A 20445-nucleotide genomic window follows, 5' to 3' on the forward strand; every position below is an offset into this window, starting at 1 on the left:
TTCTTTGGGTAGCATAACTTCCATCCAGAATAACTTTTTCAACAAAAGTGGCAGTGATTAAAATAATTTCTGTCTCCACTTGTTAGTTCAGTTTGAGTACTAATCCTCTGATAATATTTCATGTTTTCCAGCAGCTGTTTACCAACCCTCTGTTCATGTTTTCACAGGCAACCGTTTGGCAGCTCACCAGATGATCTCTTGTGTAATCATCCTTCATCAGAGTCACCAAGTGATGAGGGTGCTCTCCTTGATCAGCTTTACATGGCATTAAGGAATTTTGATGGTTTAGAAGAAATCGACAGGGCTCTGGGAATACCAGAACTAGTGAGCCAGGTATACTGGACATAGTATTTTGCATGCATTAGATACTGTTTTATAAGTTTATATTGTTGTCAAGGTGGAGTTGGAAAAGGGGATTATAAAACACTTCTTGCAAGCTAGGATGGTGGAGGTCCATTTAATGGCTCAGTGTCACCTGAAAACCTTCCCTCAGCCCCTGGTTTAGTCTTCCTTCCTCTCTCCTGCCACCCCTACCTAGATCTCCTTCTTCTGACCTGCTTTATGCAACTAAACCGATCAAAACAAAAAAATGGTGGTCAGAGGAACAACTGTAGGGGGACAAAAGTAAGATCATGGCCAGCAACAGAGTATAGGAAAGAGGAAAATAAGAGCATGAAGACCTAGGAGCAGAGGAGCAGGATCAAGAGTTAAGCGTAATGTGGGCAACAAGCTTTTGGATTAGCAAACCTGAGATGTGTAAATGTGGTAAAAGTATTTTGAGTAAAATCTAGTTCCTGACACATCTGGCATCTGAATTTTATTTCCAAAATCAGTATATGTCTGTATAACGACTTAATATTCTCAGAGGAGCCTGCAATACCCATTTCATTTCCCAGCACTCATCAGCACCCTGAGCATAACTTCTGAACTAGCTCTGCATTTTAGATACGAAATAGGACCAATGAAATTCTGCTTTGAACGTGAGAAAGCTATCTCCAAGCCTATTTGGTACAACACAGAAGTCAGTGAGGTGTAGAGCTGGAGATACAATTTATTGGTGAACTTCAATTTTGCGGTATAAACCTTTCATGCAATATTATATTTGGAGTGCCACCACCAAAAATTACAAATAATGGTTTATTTCAAACTAGGCAGTAAATATGTTTCTATTTAATTAGTAATTCAGTGGAAACAGTTAAAGGATCTTGCAGATAAGAGAGCTGCTTCCTTTTAAAACATGTTTTTTAAAATAGCCTTCGAACATTTTACAGCAGCTTAAAGACTTTCTTTCATGAGGGCACTGAAATTTAGATTAACTTCATTTTCAAGGTCAGTGTGGAATAAGCCATAAAATTATTCTGGCTAGAGCAAATATTAGGGGAGTATCTAGAATGGAATTTAGAATTGTGTTAGTTTATTTATGCTAATGGATAATCAGTTAGTGCAAAAGTGCCCTGAAAGAATTAGGCACTGTGTTCACATTAGTTTCTGTAATAGTTTCAGGCATCTTTATTTGAAGTCATTATTTTGTTTAAAGTTACTGATAAAAATCCACTTATTAATTTGCAATACCTTTGAATTTATCTCAGATTCAATGGCAAAAATACACTGGCGTCACTTCATTTACAGATTTTGATCTAGTGTTAGTCGTTTCAGGTTTTTATTCATTAGAAAAATAATACAATGTCTGTGTAAAGAACACAAGAAAGATTGTGGTTTTTTTTAAAAAAAACAAACAACAAAACGAAAAGAGAGAGGAGGAATTTGTCTCCGTGAATATGTTTTGATACTCAAATATAGAATTCTGCTTATTTTTAAGTTTTACATTGAGGTAAAGAAAGCTAATGTAATTTTCTGTTTCAAAACATTCACATCCTAGAAGGTTGTTTTCACAGGCTGTCTGTATTAGTCCCGTATAATCCTCTGGAAAGCCGTGTCCCTCCAACTGTTCCTATTGTTGGTGTGTTTCTGCAGAGCCAAGCTGTCGACCCCGAGACCTTCTCGAGCCAGGAGTCCAGCATGCTGATGGAGCAGAAGGCTCCGGTGTTCTCGCAGCAGTACGCGGCACAGGCGCAGATGGCGCAGGGCAGCTACGCGCCCATGCAGGACCCCAGCTTCCACGCCATGGGGCAGCGCCCGGGATACACCGCCCTGCGCATGCAGCCCCGGCCCGGCCTGCGGCCCGCCGGCATCGTGCAGAACCAGCCCAACCAGCTGCGGCTCCAGCTGCAGCACCGGCTCCAGGCGCAGCAGGTACAGCCCCTTCCGTGCCCAGCTCCCCTCGGCGGCAAGTGCCATCAGCTTGCTCCAAATAGGCCGGGTTTAAAGCATTCCGCTATTAAACTAAAATTTAACAGGAGCCACAGTGAGTTTTGACAGGATAGTGCCTTGCGGAGTCTCTTTTTTAGTCTTCTTTTTTGGCATCTTCACATTATTCTTTGTATAATACGATGCAAGAACATGACCAGTATTTAAGCCTAGTTCTCACTAAGTCATTAAGTTCTTGTTTCTTCATTTTCAAATGCATAGGTTCGTAGTACTATCAGATATCAATGCTTTTTGTATTTAAGGAGGAAAGATCATTTCTGCCTTCAGTCATCAGGATAAGGTCTAATTTGGAGTAAACCTCAACAGTCCAGTCCCAAAGTGAAAAAGAAAAGAAACTATGAAGGGAGCATATTTGGTATAAACAGCGTAGTGCCTGTGTTGTTATTTTTATGCTGTATTATCTCTTTAAGAAACAGCATTCTGTGAATGGTAGTAGGATTTGAGGAAGAAAGTCACTGCTTGGATTTATATGTAGAACTAGGTCTACAGACCAGCTGATCGGCGAAGTAGATCTGTATGACTCTGTATGTAACACTTTTTTTTTCATTTTCATTCTAAAAACTTGCGTTTTGGTGTTGGGGTGGCTTGTTTTTTTTTTTCTCTTTAGAATCGGCAGCCACTGATAAATCAGATCAGCAGTGTCTCCAATATGAATCTGTCTTTGAGAACTGGAGTGCCAACACAGGTGAGAAAAATAATACCTTTTAAAAAAGAAAGTAGTTTTCTTTTTTGCTTTCTTGCCCCAGTACAATACAATAGTGATGCTATGTGGCAAGTACAGTTTCAATACAAATATTGCAATCTGTGTGATGGGGAGTATTTTGCTGTTTAATTTCTGAGAGTCATTCCCATTTTTACATGGAATGGATGATTGTTTAATAAAGAATTGATACAGCTGCATTTTTAACCATGCTTCTCATTTCCTAAAGATGTGTGTTTTTAATGAGCTGCTCCATTTGCAAATACAAATCACTGCAAATATAAATCACTGCAGCCTTAAACACTGGTGTTATTTCAGTTACTCTTGCGCTGTTGGAAGTCTTTCCCGGCAGAAGTATTAGCAAGATTATTCTCTCCTGCTTTATATTTTTGTTAGTTGTGTGGTGAGGGGGAAGAAAGCTGGAATCTTTGAGATTGCTCTAGTGGAGATGCCTCTGCTGGATGGGTTGCCTTGGAAGGGTTACTGATGGGTGGCGGTGCTTTTCCCCCAGGGCCCCATCAACGCGCAGATGCTGGCGCAGAGGCAGCGGGAGATCCTGAGCCAGCACCTGCGGCAGCGGCAGATGCAGCAGCAGCAGCAGCAGGTGCAGCAGCGGACGCTGATGATGCGAGGGCAAGGCTTGAGCATGACCCCCAGCATGGTGGCCACCGGTGGCATCCCTGCAACCATGAACAACCCACGCATCCCGCAGGCAAATGCACAGCAGTTTCCATTTCCTCCAAACTACGGTACTGGTTCCACTCCCCCTCACTGCATTTTGTCAGTCCTTACTCCCCCATGTTCCTCCCAGTGCTGGGTCCAAGCCCCTGGTCCAGAGACTCTTGCCTGGCTCCTTGGGAACAGTGGAAAACATGGCATTTTGGGCTCCTTGGAGATTCCACTTTCCTAGCTCTAGTAGCAGTTATTCTCCAGGCACTGCTCTTTCCTTGAGCATCAGTGTGTGCAGTGGGTGTTTGTATATGTATAGATATATGCAGATAAATACGTGTACACACAGACAAACATATATGTGTATGTATTTTGCTTGATTTTGCTGAAATTTGAGTGAACTAAACAAAAATCTCTTCAATTTAAGTAAGATAAAACAGTTTTAGTGAAGTCTTTCCGTTTCCTACCCTTAACCCAATGTGTAATATGATAATTAATACCGTTTCCTTTCTTTGTTTTACAAAGCCACAAACCACTTTGTTCTGGGCAGTTACCTCCATACTGTTATTGTTATACAGTTTCTTTATTTATACCTACTATATAAGTTATGTTATAATTATATTAAATAATACATTATATGAAAGTTCTGCTGAAATAACAAAGTATGTCCACCCAACTCTAAATTTGGTATCTACTCTTACAAGATGATAAAAGTAGGACTACATAAAGACACATCAGCAGGTATGAGCTCTTGGTTTGTTTTAACTCTGAAAGTACAGTGGGTAAATTTCTCATTTTCTTCTTCAGGTATTAGTCAACAGCCCGATCCAGGCTTCACAGGGGCCACCACTCCTCAGAGTCCACTGATGTCACCAAGGCTGGCTCACACTCAAAGCCCCATGATTCAGCAGTCTCAAGCTAATCCTGCCTATCAATCCTCTACGGAGATGAATGGGTGGGCACAAGGGAATATGGGTGGTAACAGGTAAATCCAGAAGAAAACAAAAATGAACACACAGAGTAATGGGGTCATTTATGGTCTACACTTATTTTTGGGCTCATTTTATATAACTGTTTGCGTATTTGTTTGTTTGTTGTTAACTATCTATCCTAAAAGAGATTTCTTTTCAATTTGGCTTGACGAATTGGTTTAAATTCTGACTTCGTACAAGGCAAAGTGAGTGCATAGCTAAAAGACCTGCATCCACTCAATGCATTGCTTTGTCTGTTATAACTGATCAAACACTGTGTGCACAGTGAACTCCAGCCCCTAACATTTGTGTGGATGCATTTCTTCTGCATATGATTCTCATCCCACACTGCTTTCCACACGGCTGGATCAGCTGAGCCAGAACCTATGCATTCCCTACTGCTCTGGAATTGCAGTGACTGGATTATCACCTCCCACTTTAAATGCTGGAGCGTAACCAGGTTCAGCCCATTAGTGCTTCACATGCTGGGGGTCAGCATATAGCTGTCATTCCCTGACAGCATTGTAGCAATACCTCACGCATGCAATCACCTTTTCAGCTGAGGCCCCTGCCCCAGTGGGTGTAGCTCTAATAATCAGTCTGTCCAAATCAGATGGGTTGGATGTTGAACACTATCAGTGGGCAGCAATGAGCTTCCAGATGGCAGCGATCTGATATTTTCCTTGGAAGTTGGGAGGAGCTATCAGGTACAGCCTGTGTCAGTTGGCACTGGGGTGCACACAGCTGTCTCTAGCACGGTGCTTTTGTCGTCCTGAAGTTCTCAGGTGTACTGTCCTAGCACAGCAACATATCTTTTTCCTGCTAGTTGACAAAGATTTAATAAACCCAAAAACACCAGTATTTTATTGATGAGTCTAATCCAAGTAAAGTTCCCCCTAAAGCAGCTGATTAATCTCTTAACCTCATCCTTGTCCATGTCTCATCCCCATGGTCTTCCTGAAGCATCTGCAGGAGGCGTAGCTGCCGCTGTTGTGGCTTCTGCCAAAAATGGCAGCAAGGGCAGCTCCATAAGCCCAATGTTTGGCTTTGCTAAACTGCAGCTCTACAGCAGAGACATGTCAAATGTGCTTACACAAGCCACTGAGTATTCACAATGATCTGTAGTGTACTGTTTCAGCCATCCAGATAACAACTTAAAAATGGGGTGAGGTGGCCTGTAAAGACATGGAATTGGAAGGAAGAGAATGGTGGGATTTTCTGGGCTTGGTCCTGTGCCCAGAATGCTGTTGCACTCCACCAGGTCTCAGAGTGCACAGCAATAGCCTAACAGAGTACCCAAGTGCAAGGTTGAGTGTTAACCCTGAAAGATTTCCTCAGCTGTGGGAGCAGTGCTTCACAGGAAAGGGAAAGTCAGCCACTGATACTGAGACACAGCAGCCCTTCCAGTATTTCAGTCTAATGCACCTCCTCTAAACAGACACATTGTCAGTAATAATTCCTTCACTGGCTGTTGAATTATGCTCAAAGACTAGAAAAGGTTGATGTGTAAACAGTGAAGTGCATTTTAGGAAATGTAAAGAAGTCTCTCATATGTCTTTCAACATAATGGGAAGGAAGATATTGTGCAGAAAGCACTTGGACTGAATAAAATCTGGGATGAGGTTTCCACAGTTACTCCTCCTTTAGCTGTTCAGAAATGCCCTTAAAGAAGCACAGAGGGTAATTGTCTTAGACTTGATGTTGTTTCTTACGGTGCTACATTTTCAATGCTAAGACCTAGTAAATAAATTTCTGCACAATTGCATGTCTATATGTGTGAGCCTGCTTGCCATAACTGTATGTGCAAATCTGGTATTCATATATGCAAATAGCCTATTTTGCAAAAAAGAAAGTTTATTACCCTGTCTACAATTTCAGCTCAACAGTCCTGTGCTGTGCTAACACTGGAGGTTAAAGGTGTTTTTCTCTCCCTCCAAACATTACTTTAAGATACATACAAAGCTCTTTTAGACAGCTAATCGGCTGTTCTTGCACATTCTTGCATAACAGATTTGTACTCTGCCATAGTTTCACACGCAAAGGCATGCATTTTTGTACACAGACATGAAATTTTACTCCTTAGACATTAATGCAGCTGAAAACTAGTTTTTCCTTAGAAGTTGGAATAAATTACAGTATATACAAATTCTAGTTTAAGATATATTTTTAGATTTTTTAGTGGCTTCAGCATTTTAAGTCTGACACATTGCTTTTTCCATTCCTTGCTATAGCATGTTTTCACAACAGTCCCCACCACATTTTGGGCAGCAAGCAAGCACCAGCATGTACAACAATAACATGAACATCAGTGTATCCATGGCAACCAACACAAGTGGTATGAACAACATGAACCAGATGACAGGGCAGATCAGCATGACCTCAGCGACCTCTGTGCCTACATCAGGGTTGTCCTCCATGGGTCCTGAGCAGGTGAGACTCTAAGGATGTGGGATGACAGCTAGAGGATTTGCTTTTACTTCCAGTAGTTTTTCAGGTCCGCTGCATTATGTTTCTCTTACTAGTTGTCTTGAGAAATGATGGTATTAAAAGGGCTTTGGTTTTAGCTCTGCACTCGAATAGCCAAGGTGACCAGTGAGGTAGAGAGCACTGTAGCTAGCTCCTGGACTTCCATGGGAAGCACGTGCTGGTTTTAGCTCCTGTTCTCAGTAGGTAAGTGTCTGTAGCGCAGTCGCAGTTGCTGATTTTCCCAGCTGTAGAGGATGGCAGGCAGCTGCTTCCTAGAGAGAAGAGTGAAAGCTGCCAGCACGGGCAGGGTTTAGAAGATGCTTCAACTGCCACAGTGTTTGTAGTCCCAGAAAATAAATATTCAATCAGCTTTCAGAACTATCCGTGTGGCAACTTTACAAGTACTAAATGCAAATTTTTTGTTATGTGGTGCATATAAAATAGGTTGTTGGATCAATAGGTAAGTAACCTGTTCTTTTCTGCTGAGAGGATGTTTAAACACTCATTCTTATTTGGTAGTGCTACTTAGGATATCCGAAGTAAGAGAAAATAACATTTTGTTTGTCAACCTGCAATTAAACTCTCTCAGTACTTTAGTAAGTGTTTGACAAACAAATCTTCTTAATTAACAGTCTCATCTATTTGTTTCAAAGCTGACCTTCAGCTTGTTCAAAACACAGCTTGTTCAAAAACACAAGCTTGAAATTACAGACTTTTCTTAGAAATATTAGCAGGAAAGAACCTCTTGTGTCTTCAGGTAGCATCTCCTGCTGTGGACATCTCTTGCTATAACTCTTTTCTGATACTATAATGTTCCAGTTTAAAGCTGGTTATGTTGATTGCTTGTTAATGTATAACTTTCTTCCAGCCTAAATTTGATAATAGAGTATTTACTTTTCCAGTCTTGTCCTTTAGCTCAAATAGCTCTTTTCTTTTCTTGTATTTTAGAAAGATTCTATCAAATTTTATTTTTTTTTTGTTAGTTTGAGATTGTTGGATTGTTTAGTTTTGGGTTTTGTGGGATTTGTCTTGTAAGCCAAACAAGCCACAGTTTTTCGTCCTCTTAGGCTTCAAATTCCCTTTCCTTTCCTGCAGCTGTTCTAGTTTGAATCAGTGTTTCCTAAGCACCAGAGCCATGTGCATGACACTAGTTCTTCCCCATTTCTCTTGAAATACTCTGACAGATATAGCTGCAGATCGCATTTGTCTTTTACAGCTGCTATATATTGGTGACCCAGAGTAATTTTGATACTCCCAAATCTGCCACCTTCTCTGATATTCCCAGTTGCTAAGCCAAATTATAGCAGACTTTATTTATTATTAGTTCCCAAGTTAATAAAGTTGCACACATTTACTGTAGTAAAACAATAGTAAAACCAAAAAAGAAAAGAGAGGGGATTTAAAGGTGATGACCCAATCTGATTTCTCAACATCGCCGTGCTACACAGTTTTTTCTAGGAACCTGAATTGACAAACTGCATGATAGAAAGTTGTCTAGTTTTGTTTCAAAGATTTCCATGCAGGCTACTGTTTCCCCTGGCACAGCTGTCACACTGCTTTTCCTTCCTGTTAGGCTACAAGATCTTGTTTCAAGATAGTATTTATCTAACTTCCAGTAAGCTGAATAGTATAGGCTGAGATTCTTTATCCATCTCAACATTTGGGTTTCAGCCCATCAGTCCCTTTTTTGAATGTACTTTAAACTCTGTTGTTGTAACCTCCTCCTAGAAATGTGGACAGAGTAACCAGAGACAGTAATTTAACAGTGACTGCACCAAAGCTGTGTAGAGTCAAGTTCTGCTTGTAATTTGTCTTCCACTCTATGGGTTGCCTTGGTGTTCTTTTGGTGACAATGTCACACTGAAACCTTACAATGGTCCCCCAAATACTCCTCAGCACATTCTACATAGATGAAACAAACCTGCATTCTTTGTTCCCAAAAGTATTACCTCCCTCCTGTCTCCATCAAATTGTGTTTCTTAGATCACGTCTGTTAAGGCAAAGTGCTGTGGCTCGTTCTGTGACAGTAACCTGTTTTCCTCCTGATTTACCACCCCTGCACTGTGTCATCCGCAAGCAAATGTTTCATGCTTGGTCTAGGTCAGAGGTGGCCAGCTGACAGCTGAGGGGCCATTTCTGGGCCACGAGGCAGTACTTTTTAGTCCTCAGGAATGTGCTGCACTGTTTTGCATTTTCTTTCTTGAGAAACATGAATAACTAAAAATGTATACTTGAATACTAAAACTTACACTTTTTTTCCCTGTTTTCAGGGCATAGTGTTTTACTATTTGGCATCTTTATTTAGCAATTGACCTAGACTCTGCTGAACTTTTCCTTTTAACTGGTGGTTTTCAAAATGACGGTATTTTCTGTAATTCTGCTGACTGTTGCCATTTCATTCATTCTTTGGGGTTTTCTTATACTGTCACCTATGCATCTGTTTACTTATTCAGTGTCACTTTTTGTTCCATAATACATAATTTGAACTTCACATGCTTGTCTCTTTCTAACCACAGTGAGAGTAACAATGATGCACTGTTACTCCCTGCAAACGTGTTCTAGCTTTTGAAAAAAACTCAACTTTATTGCTATTGGATGGTTTTGGAAGTAAGATTTATTACCTAATAATAAATAAACAGCTGTGCCTGGATGGACTTACCTGGTGAGAAGCAGGTATATTACCCCTGGTACCAAACAGATTTTGTCGGCTCTCTCTCCTCTCCTGTTGTGGCACTATGCTGTATCATACAGATATACCCAGAGCTCAAAAATACTAAGTTTGGTGTCTATCTGATCATACTTGTGCTATCTCCAACTTCTCTTGTTTACCACCTGGGCTCCCAGCATCACCAAGCAAAAAGACTGTGGCCAAAATGGGCTTGGTAATTATTATATACTTAGAGGGTTTTTTATATATTTGAGGAAGGAGATCTTGTCTCTTTTTCATATTCTCTCTTATAATTATATTAAATCTCTTCAGGCTGCTCTTATTAATGTTTCTTCTAGGAGGCTGCCACCAGGAATGCTGAAATGCTAGCTGCTGAGTCAGCAGGTTCCTCCAATCCAAAACAGCTTCCCTAGGCATCAAGAAAGTAAACCTTCCTGGTGCAGAACCATTCAGAGATCTTATTGTGCCCTTGTCCTCATCTTGTTTGCACAGTGGAACTATTGCCATGGTTTTGCCTGTTAGCCATTTTGCATCATGGATCCATGCTATTTACTGAGCTATCAAAGAAGCAGTTTGAAACGTATGCAAGAAAAGAGGCTTTTCACTATATGAAATAAACCCCTATTTAGAAGTCCACTCAGAACAGTTGTGTATTAATCTGCACAGGGCAGTACTCCCCTGGCCAAAATTATTATGGCATTTAAGAAGAGTTATCTTGAAATGGTATTTTGATTTTGTTCAGCATGCCAGATTAAAGGAGCTCTGGAGTGGTAGGAAACCTTACTTGCTAGACACTTTGGTTGATGGGAGGCTATTAATTTGTTTAATTGTAAAGGAATTGTAAAAAATACTTGTTCTTTCTTAGTCAGACTTCATATATGATAACACCACTTTACCTTTCTTCAGAAAATTATAAAAACCTTTCCATTTCTTTGTCCTTCTCCATACTTTTCTAATTGAATTTTTTTGCAGTCAGAAAAGTTAATCAGGGGTGTTTTGTCTTAAGGTCTTCTGAAGCAAATGTATTCATATAACAAAGTAGCAGAGGTTTTTTGGCTTGTTTTTTTGAGTTTTTTGGGTTGGGGTTTTTTTATATCTGATACCATGTCAGTCAGGATTCTTGCATCACTGGCAAAGAGAGTCTTTAATAAGAAACTTCATTGGTGGCTTTGTTCCTTTCGTAGTGGCCTGGAGCCACCTTCCTTTTCCACACCTGTCGTAAGTGCCATGAGGCAAATTATGCAGTCATCTTTTGGTTCCAAAAATGCTGTTGATTTGGGATACAAATTTTTTATTTCTGCTTTCATTTTTACCTCCCTTTGTCTACTGAAAAATCAGAAAAAGTATTTGTGTTTGCACATTCTAATGAATGTTGATTAGTAGCAGAAGACGCTTTTTAAGCATGGATTCATCAAATGCATGCAGATAGGCCTGCAAAGTTGTCTATTATCTTTCTGAATAAAATAGTGTGGGTCTCTTGCCTTCTGATTTAAATTTTCACATTCAGGTTTAAAAATCTCACCACTTCAAGAAGAAGAAAGCATCACTAGGAGGCTTGCAGTACTTAATCAATTTCTTTGGAGTTAAAATTCCTATGACAAAAATATTTTAAGTCTTTCCCGTTGAATTGTAGTCTTTTCTCTGGCAGGATTTGAAACCAGTCTTTAGGTGGTTGCATATGAATGCATTTTTCAAAATCAGTGAATGGCAACAGAAAGAACAGTCAGAAGGACCTGAAACAAGACGACTTTGTGTGGTAAATTCAAGAGTCTTCCTCAACAAGAGATGGCTGAGACAGATCTTACCAATATATGTGTCTAGAGGGAGGGTGTCAAGAGAATGGGATCTACTCTGAGGGAACTAACAGAGAATTGACTCAAGAAAGTCTTCCTAGAAAGAAGTTTCTTTCTTTCCCTGTAAAACTTGTAAGGAAAGCTGTTTCTTCTGATATTTCAGAACCTTGTTGAAGGGCTCTGTTTTGTATTTTATGCCAGTTCCTACATGATGAGATTAATCCTTTGACTGAGAAAGCAGTGCTGTAAATTTGGCAGACTACTCTTTCCACATAACTAAGCATGACAGACCTTTTGGTTGTGTAGAAATGCACAGCTTCAATACTTTCCTGTGACTGTTCAGAAAATTGTGGAAACCATCCTTTAGGAAAGCATGCCACTGCATGTTTTCCCATTTAATGTTATCTTTCTTCCATTGCTTACAAACAGAAAAGTATCGTTAAAATTAAGTCAGTAGTTGGTACAGTTTATCCTACATGTTATCTCATCAGGCTTTGAAAAAAGTGTGTGGTGGTTTGCAAGCAGAAAAGCCATGTGTTATTGAGGTTAGGAAGGTAGTTACATGTTTCTACTTTCAGAACTTTAATAGCAGAGATGTCCTCTTCAGATAACACTGACCTAATTTATGGAACCTGCTTGGGAAAATACGCATAAGGGTCACGATATCAGGAATGAAATCTTTGTTGTTGACTGTGAAGCAGAATAATATAAGTGAAACACATGCTGTGCAAGAGGAGTGCCTGGTTATACAGTCACTTCTTTGACTTCAGCATCGTCCCAGGAGAGGGTGTTGGTACATGCAAGTAGTGTAATGGTCTGTAATTCTTCTTTTTAATTCCCAGTCCTCCTCCCAATATATTTTTTGATTCATTCTCCTTAATATCTTTTTACCAATAGGTTAATGATCCTGCTATGAGGGGAGGCAATCTCTTTCCAAACCAGCTGCCTGGAATGGATATGATAAAGCAGGATGGAGATGCTGCACGGGTAAGAAATGGGGTACAGGCACAGCAGAACTATGAATATACTGTGGCTGGAGCGGGTACGGTATCTTTTTACTTACAAAGTTGCTAGTGCCCTGGGTAATAGTAATTAATGTGAGGGAGGATTGCTCTATAGACGCAGAGAAGGAAGGAGGGAGGGAGGGACAGACAGACGGACAGACCGGGGGCGGCCGAGCGGCGCGGGGGCGGCGCCATCTAGCGGCGGCCTCCTGGGCCAGGGTGCGGTGAAGTTCTCTGCTGTTAAAGAACAGGAATTTGGGTAATAGGGGAAATCAGGAGCATCTGTCTGAAAAGCTAATAACATGAATGAAAATTAAGAATGTGAAAGTACTGGGGCAGAAGTAACCATACATATATTTTATTATATCCCTGTCTTTTTTTGTATTCACATGTATGTGAAACTTACTGGATGGCAAATTCTTTTCACACCTTCATTGCTCATATAAACATACAAATGTCTTTCTCCAAGAGTGGGGGATCTGTACATAAAGAGTTTCTTCTACAGCCATTTAATGGTCACTTTGATGAATAAAAAGTGTATTCTGCTGTAGCAGAAATGGTTACATACCAAGGCATTATTACAGAATCATAAATTGGTTTGGGTCAGAAAGAACCTTGAAGATTTCTAGTTCCCACCCCCTGCCATGGACAGGGACACCCCTGGCCATTAAACCAGCTTACTCAAAGTCCCATCCAACACTGAATACTTCCAGGAATGAGTCATCCACAACTTGTGTGGGCAACTTGTTCCAGTGCCTCACCACATTCCCAATAATGAATTTCTTCTTCTATCCAATCTTAACCTCTTTTCTTTCAGTTTAAAGCCATTGCCCACTGTCCTGTCACTATATGCCATTGTAAAAAGTCCCTCTCCAGCTCTCTTGTGGGCCTTTATAGGTACTGGGAGGCTGCTGGAAGGTCTCCTATTTAGTGCATTCTCTAACCAGTTAAATTTCCTGTGCTAAGAGAAGCCTGACGGTCAAAGAAGGAAATACCAGGTACTGCTGAGGAAAGAAAGGGAATAAGGATGTTGAGACAGAAGCAGACTAAAGGAGGAGGTAGATTTTAAATAATAGTTGAAGCGAGAAGGAAAAGATAGTGAATGTGACAGAAAGGATACGAGAGATGGTGGAGAGAAGTCAGGGTGCAGGTGGAAAGAAATGAGTGGCATGACTTTTGGCAGGGAATCTCTGGGGTGTAAAGTTATCATAATGGAATCAGTGCCATGATAATGAGAGGGACAGTAGCAATGCATAAGAGAAGCTTTGTTTCACCTGAAGAAAAGCAACTTCTTCAAACCTCTCAAATTATTTTGGAAAGGTACATCGTACACTTCGTGATTTTACATTTATTCTACTAACGTACCTCTGACTGTCAATGAAAATGCAGTTTATATGCATTATAAATACCTTTCACTGAACCTTGAATTGTAATAGAGGCTAAACAGCTGCTTTTTTCATGCAACTGAGCCATAAACTACTCCTACAAAACTTTTTTTGTTTAAGAAAGTTCAAGCTTTGTAATAATATGCAGCTTTCACAGTACATATTTTTTTTCGAGTCGCTGGTATAGTGGGAGTGTTTATTTAGTGTCTCTGGAGATACTATTTCCTAAATGTCCACCGTGAAAATAAAAACATCTTCAGATTTTCACTTTTGTTTCCACTTCAAAAATCACTAACAGGGTCCCTGAACTGCCTCTCAGCATGTTAGAAAGAGGAGTCAAAGTTTAGTTTGTCCATATTAGTTAGGGCACGAGGGATGTGAGTGTGGTGTCTCTGTGCTGTGATGAAGGAAGAAGGACTCAGTGCTGCCCATGGCTGGTCACACACAAGGAGCTCCAGCTGCACCAGCTAAACTGGGAATAGGAGATGAGATGACAGAACATAGGACCTTGCTTTCCTGCATTGCAGAGTAATTCTTGACACTGACTTTGTCAGTAAACCTACATTTCTAGGCCTTTTGTGAATGCAGAGGAAGGTGTGGTAAGGTCCAAAGCATGGTGTAGGCATCTTCCAGAAGGCAGCTGGACTGGTGAGAAAGCTGCCTACCCACCAGCACTGTTCCTGAGCAAACAGGGCCTTCCTCATGCGTGACAGGAAGCTGTGAGCAAAGAGCTGCTCCACAGCCAGAACCACGGGGTGTGAGTGAAAAGCAACCCCAGGGGAGGAGGAAAATGGGTTTGGCTGGATTGACTCTCTGACCTAACTGACCACAGTATCCCATGGGAGCAGGCATTTACAAGGAGAAGAAGACAGAAAAGCACAGATTGCGGCCACTGGAAGGAGTAGTCTTAAAACAGCTGTGAAAACTACATCCTGGTGTTTTTGTGAATTAGAAAGAAAATCATCAACTCAGCTGAAACCAGTTTGTACTATATTTGTGTAAAGACATCACAAGGGTATTAAGTATGAAGTAAAAAACATTTCTAGGGATCCATAGCTGAAGCTGGCTTTACTTCTTTATTCCCTTTTTCATTATGAGTTTTGGAAGGGAAAGTGAGCCTGGACAGTTGTTTCTTTTGACAATGATATAGCACTGAGATTTTTTGCACATATTCTGAGAATGAGACTTCTTTTAAACCTTATTGCCATGCCTTTAGCTGGAGTTTACAAGAGGTGGATGATCCTGAGTTATTTTAACATCCAGGATAGTTGGAATGAATGAAGGATGCAGTGAAATTAAACCTCCACTGATATCAAAGGAACCTAAATCACTGGTCAGTTGTATCAGTGTACACAATGAATAGTTTAGCTTTACAAATTCCAATTAAATTTCAGGTGTAAAGCATTACAGTTATGCATGATTGACAGTGGATTTTGCACTCCAGTATCCCAGATCTCATTTTCATTTTCCAGTATCCCAGATCTCATTTTCACTATCCCAGCAGGAAGAATTCATTTGTTTTTCCCCCATTTCTCTTCTTTTGCAGAAATATTGCTGACCCTGAGGGTGGTTTGGTTGCTCCTTTCTTCAGCTGACTGGGCTTACGGCCCCAAACCCTTACCAGTTTGAAGAGCTGCGTCTGTTTGTGTGTCCCGGCGGAGCTGCCAGCCGCAGCGGCTGCCTGCTGCCGACAGGACTCAGCCCTGCCTTCCCGAGGGGAGCCGGGGGTCGTTGCCGAAGAGCAGCCTCTTCTTTGACAGTCTGAAGCTAGCGTACAGACATTGCTCAGTCTGTTCACTGCATTCACCTTAGTGCAACTTAGATCTCTCCTGCAAAGTAAATGTTGACAGGCAATTTTCATAAACCATGTCAGATTGAATGTATTTAAATGTATGTATTTAAGGAAAAACAACCATGCTCTTGTTCTGTTTCTGTTTAGTTCTAGACCTTGGGGTTTTTTTGCTTTGTTTTCCCTGGCTTACACAGTCTGGTGCAAAGGATTCAGTTCTGTCTGAAAACTGGTGTTTTAGACTAAGGCCTGCATTTTGGGGCGGAGAGGAGGCATGGAGGAGGGCGTAGAAGCAACGTCTGCTACATTTAGAGACCTCCAACAAGCATGTTCCACTGACAACAAGTCAGAGAAGATCAACTGATGCAGAAAACTATACAGACCAATTTTGAATGGGGTTAAAGTTGTAAAACAGATGAAAATTACCCTGTGAGAGGGCTGTTTATAAGGGGTGATTTGGTTGGGTTTTGTGTTAGTGTTTATGATGCAAGTCATGAATCCAAACATACAAGTTGGTTACATTCTCATTTAATTAAATTCCTAACAATCAGCAAATCTTTTTTTTTTTTTAACCTGGCTATCCTGACCTCTGTCATCTTACTCTTTCTAATAGAATTTAAAAGAAGATTACTCCGTTATTTCCTTAGGTGTGTTTCCAGCAATCTGGACAGCCAGTTACTGGATGCTGAACAGCAAAGTTCAATGGTAATGCATGTAATGATTATGGTAGTGGCAGAATTGGTGCATAATATCAAAGATAACTTCTTTAAAGCATGATAATTTCTTGTTCCCATCCCCTTAGCTGGGAAAATAACAATTCCTGTAATACCTATAGCAGATATCACTACAGACTTCACCACTATCATGTTTCTGATTACTTTAAAGCAGTGTGAACTACAAGGACGTTTTGTAAGGTACATAAAATCCAGTTTATATGTAAACAAGCAATAATTTAAGTTGAAAACTTAAGTGTTTTACTTGTATAATTTTTGTGAGATATACATGTTGTGAAGTTGATTCCAAATGAGGTACTTCAGTATTAAATTAGATATCTTCTTAGCCGTGTGTGTCTCCTGGAAAAGTGTTTTGTAAAGGATCACAATGCCTTGATTAGACCTAATTTGTAGGCTTGAGACTTCTCATTTTCTAAGCCTTGTGATTCTGCTCATAATACCATTTAATTAACCTATATTATATGCAGCCACTGTAGGAACCAGTTCTTGATTTTTGTATGTTTATATCCTTTCGTAACAAATCTTAGAAAAACTGTTACTAAGCAGGCCACTGTTAAGGCATGTTGATTTTTTTCCTTGCCCACTGTGGTTTGAATAATCTTTTACTATACTGACATCAGTTTCTGAGGACTTGGAATATTAAGAATTTGATGAGTTTGACCTGTTTTCTTTCTGCTGACTCCTAATTGTTTAGGAATGGTACTCCCTAATTTAGTGCTCCCACTGAGACTCTCCAAACCACGAGCCCACTCCCTCCCCTTCCATCTTTGCCTGTGGAGGGCTGGAGTGGGGAATTGGAGGCACAAAAGGTAAAGATCAAGAGATATGAACATTTTACTGGAAACAGCAACGAGATAAGAAAACAGTAACAACTACAGTACTAGTGACAGAGGGTACAAGAAAGAGACAAATGATTCTCACGGAAACCCAGGACATGCCCGATGCTCCCTCCGCCACTTCACTGATCCAGAAGAGAGCCCTTCTCCTGGGAAGAGATTCCCTTCCCCCGCCCCCGGCAATGATGTGAGGCGTTTCAGAATAACCTCTGGGTCCTAGCCATGCCCTCTCCTGGCTACTGAAAAAGTTAACCCCGTCCTGGCCGGAACCAGGACACTAATCCACGAACTTTCTAACCTGAATGCAAATTTTTTGATGTAATGTAAAATGCAATGCATTTTATAATATCTCATCAGCCCTGCCTTTTGGGATTGAAAGGTTTGTCTTGTTGTCATTTAATCTGTTTTGATATTCAGGTGGGAGTTCAAATAAAATAGCAGCTGTTCTATATTAAGGCTGAGGAAAATATGATAAAGGCTGTTTCTGTGTTTGTCCCTAAATGAGACAGTGCCACCATTCTGGAGAAGTAACACTTTTTCAGCTGTCACCATTCTGTTGCCACAAACAGAATATTTAGTCAGCTGAGCCATTCTTTGACCTACTGGTGGGAAACAAAAATAACCATCAGCCCTAACCTCCACAGCCTCATTACTACCACTTTGGTGTTGAACTTGCATTATATATCTGATAAAAAATTACTTATATAAGAAATGTATAAATCTGAAGGAGTTAATTTCATGCACCACAAAGTGTAAATGAGTTTTAAAATAATTTTGTTGCTATTCCATTCTTTTTTGGTTCTTAACCGTAACCTCTGCAGATAGATTATTCTTTTTCACAGTGGAAAAAAAATTGTTTAAATTTGTCCCATTTCACAACAGACCTGCAAACCCTTATCTGTAGTGATTATGATACTTCATCATCCATTGCCATTTTGAAAGAAAGGAGATTGTACCTATCACTTTGGCTCCGTTTGGGTTCATTGTGACTTTTGTCATCTTCTAAGTAATGAAAGAGAAAAGTGAGTGAAGGAATCTTCTGATCATATTGATCACTATAGAAACAAAAAAGCCAAATCAATTCCCTTCATTATCAGTATTTTTCATCCTGTATACAGTAAATTTGTCGGAGAAAGTACTTGGATTTTGTTTAAGAGAACAATTAATCAGTGTTCTATTTACATTATTAAATGTGAAAGGCGCATAATGTGAAAAATAAGCATATATACATGGTCATACGACCTGTTTAAATGTTCATGTAATGTGGTGAGTTTGAAAAGTGAAGTGAGCTGTTTTGCTACAAGGAGTTAATTTGTACTCAATCCTTAAAATATTGTCCCACACCGGTATCCCCTTGGGCCTGTATTAATTAAAAGCAATGTTTTTGCAGTTTATACAATACATTTTTTAATCTTTGTTTAAAAGCGGAATTCATATGGGCTTAACAGACGAAATGGGTGGCACAGCTCCACTTGCAGAACCCAAAGATACACAATCAGTTTTGAAATGCAACTTAAGCCATTAATTGTTGGTGTGAATTTAAAAGTTTTCTAGTATTTGTATGGTAGTATGCTGCCTAAGAGCAAAAGCATTCTCTGCACAAAAGAAAATTTACTGTAGTGGCTTTGATTTTAATTAGAATTTTCTCCCTGGTGTTTCTTTGTAGACTAAAACAAAATCTTTTAAGTTTCTTACTACAGGTAAAAGCTATGTGCAAGAACCTCAAAATGCTAAAATCTAGCATAATGCCTTAGATCTGTTTTTAAGTCTTGTATATTCCTACATAGCTGTCTGATGTATTATATTTGTATAGTGAATTGTGTACAATTTTGGAATAAGTGCATCATCACTTAATCTTTATGTTGTTCAATAGAGATGATGGACACATTTCTTCAAACATTTACTGTCATTTAATTTTTTTCCCTTTATGTCATTTGTGGGTTTTATTTGTACAGATCATCATGAAGTTGCATCTGAGATGTGTGTATATGAAAAGATTATACAAGGGTAAAATTAAGCAATATATAAACTATGGTTCTTCAGGAGAAAGCTTACAGTGTTTCAGGTTGTGATTTATTTTCAAAACGGAGTTGACTCTGAACATCACTTTGTTCACCTGCATTGATGTTTGTATTTCTAGTGTTAGCAGTTTATGCAAAGGTAGATATATTCAGAGAAATTTTAAATACATTTATGCAAGTTAATATTGCTTTGCTGATGCTATTTGCTTATTTGATGTTAAATAATGCTATTGTAAATAAAGAATTCTGTTGTTATTGCATCATTTAATAAATTTTAATGCCTTCGGGTTTTACATGGCTTTAGAGATTTCAACATGTTTCTGTTGTGTCTTCATTTGTTTATAGAAGGGTATAAGATGTAGCACTAAAGCACTGGAAGGTAGATGGATTGCTATTCTTTAAAAAGGCAGCAGGCTTTGGTAATGAATTTCAGCTAGTTGTTACTTGCAAGTACTTTCATCTTTTTAGGGCTATATTGACTGAAAATGTTTATCTCATGGCTTAATATGAGAATAGTTCATTATGAGTACTTTTTTTTTATTAGTCAGGATGAAATGGGCATCTTTCTTAGCGGTGTCACCAGAGGCAGACCCCAAATGTGGAGATGAGAAGAGTTAAGGGTTTGTTCTCCTTGGTATGCCAAATGGTGGATTTAAGACAGTTGAAAAGGTTTGGTTGGTCAATTAAAATCAAAAATAAATAAATAAAAAGAGCTACAAGATTGCTTGTAGCATTCAAGAACATACAGTGTACAAGCCTGATCTTATGTTGTCTCTGGGAAATGGATGCGGCAGAAAAACGATATTAAAAAAATTTAGAAATTGAAGTTATTTAAAGACGTCCAAACACTGGTAACCTTTTGCCATTTCTACCAAAACAGGGCTTATCCTGCAGTTCTCTTCAGCAAAATGGTGGTGATATGAGGAAACCAATGTCACATTATGGAAAGCAAGGAAGGAGGTTTCTTGCCAATGTGTAGTCAGAAGCAAGTAGAGAAAACATTCATGTAGTACAAGGCAAAATGTTTCCAGTGGAAACCTTGCCTTTAGACAATCTTATAGTTAATTAATATTGAAAAGAA

General features: G+C 39.6%; 1 protein-coding gene across 7 annotated transcripts in view; it reads left to right on the plus strand.

Moving 5' to 3' along the window:
- The window catches only part of NCOA2 (nuclear receptor coactivator 2), a 188642-nt gene extending 168965 nt beyond the window's left edge, over positions 1 to 19677 (plus strand). For all 7 annotated transcript variants that reach the window (XM_014255672.2, XM_005517104.3, XM_088052708.1 and 4 more), the window contains 8 exons: positions 168 to 333; positions 1975 to 2253; positions 2936 to 3013; positions 3540 to 3777; positions 4505 to 4682; positions 6900 to 7098; positions 12493 to 12582; positions 15531 to 19677. In XM_014255672.2, the coding sequence (XP_014111147.1) occupies positions 168 to 333; positions 1975 to 2253; positions 2936 to 3013; positions 3540 to 3777; positions 4505 to 4682; positions 6900 to 7098; positions 12493 to 12582; positions 15531 to 15542 (1240 nt within the window). In that variant the 3' untranslated portion in view covers positions 15543 to 19677. The remainder of the gene's footprint in view (positions 1 to 167; positions 334 to 1974; positions 2254 to 2935; positions 3014 to 3539; positions 3778 to 4504; positions 4683 to 6899; positions 7099 to 12492; positions 12583 to 15530) is intronic.
- The last annotated feature ends 768 nt before the right edge of the window (positions 19678 to 20445 follow it).

The sequence above is a fragment of the Pseudopodoces humilis genome, chromosome 1, assembly GCF_049639895.1.
Source record: "Pseudopodoces humilis isolate 2021_Gansu_Grassland_sample_001 chromosome 1, ASM4963989v1, whole genome shotgun sequence".
Taxonomy (NCBI): Eukaryota; Metazoa; Chordata; class Aves; order Passeriformes; family Paridae; genus Pseudopodoces; species Pseudopodoces humilis.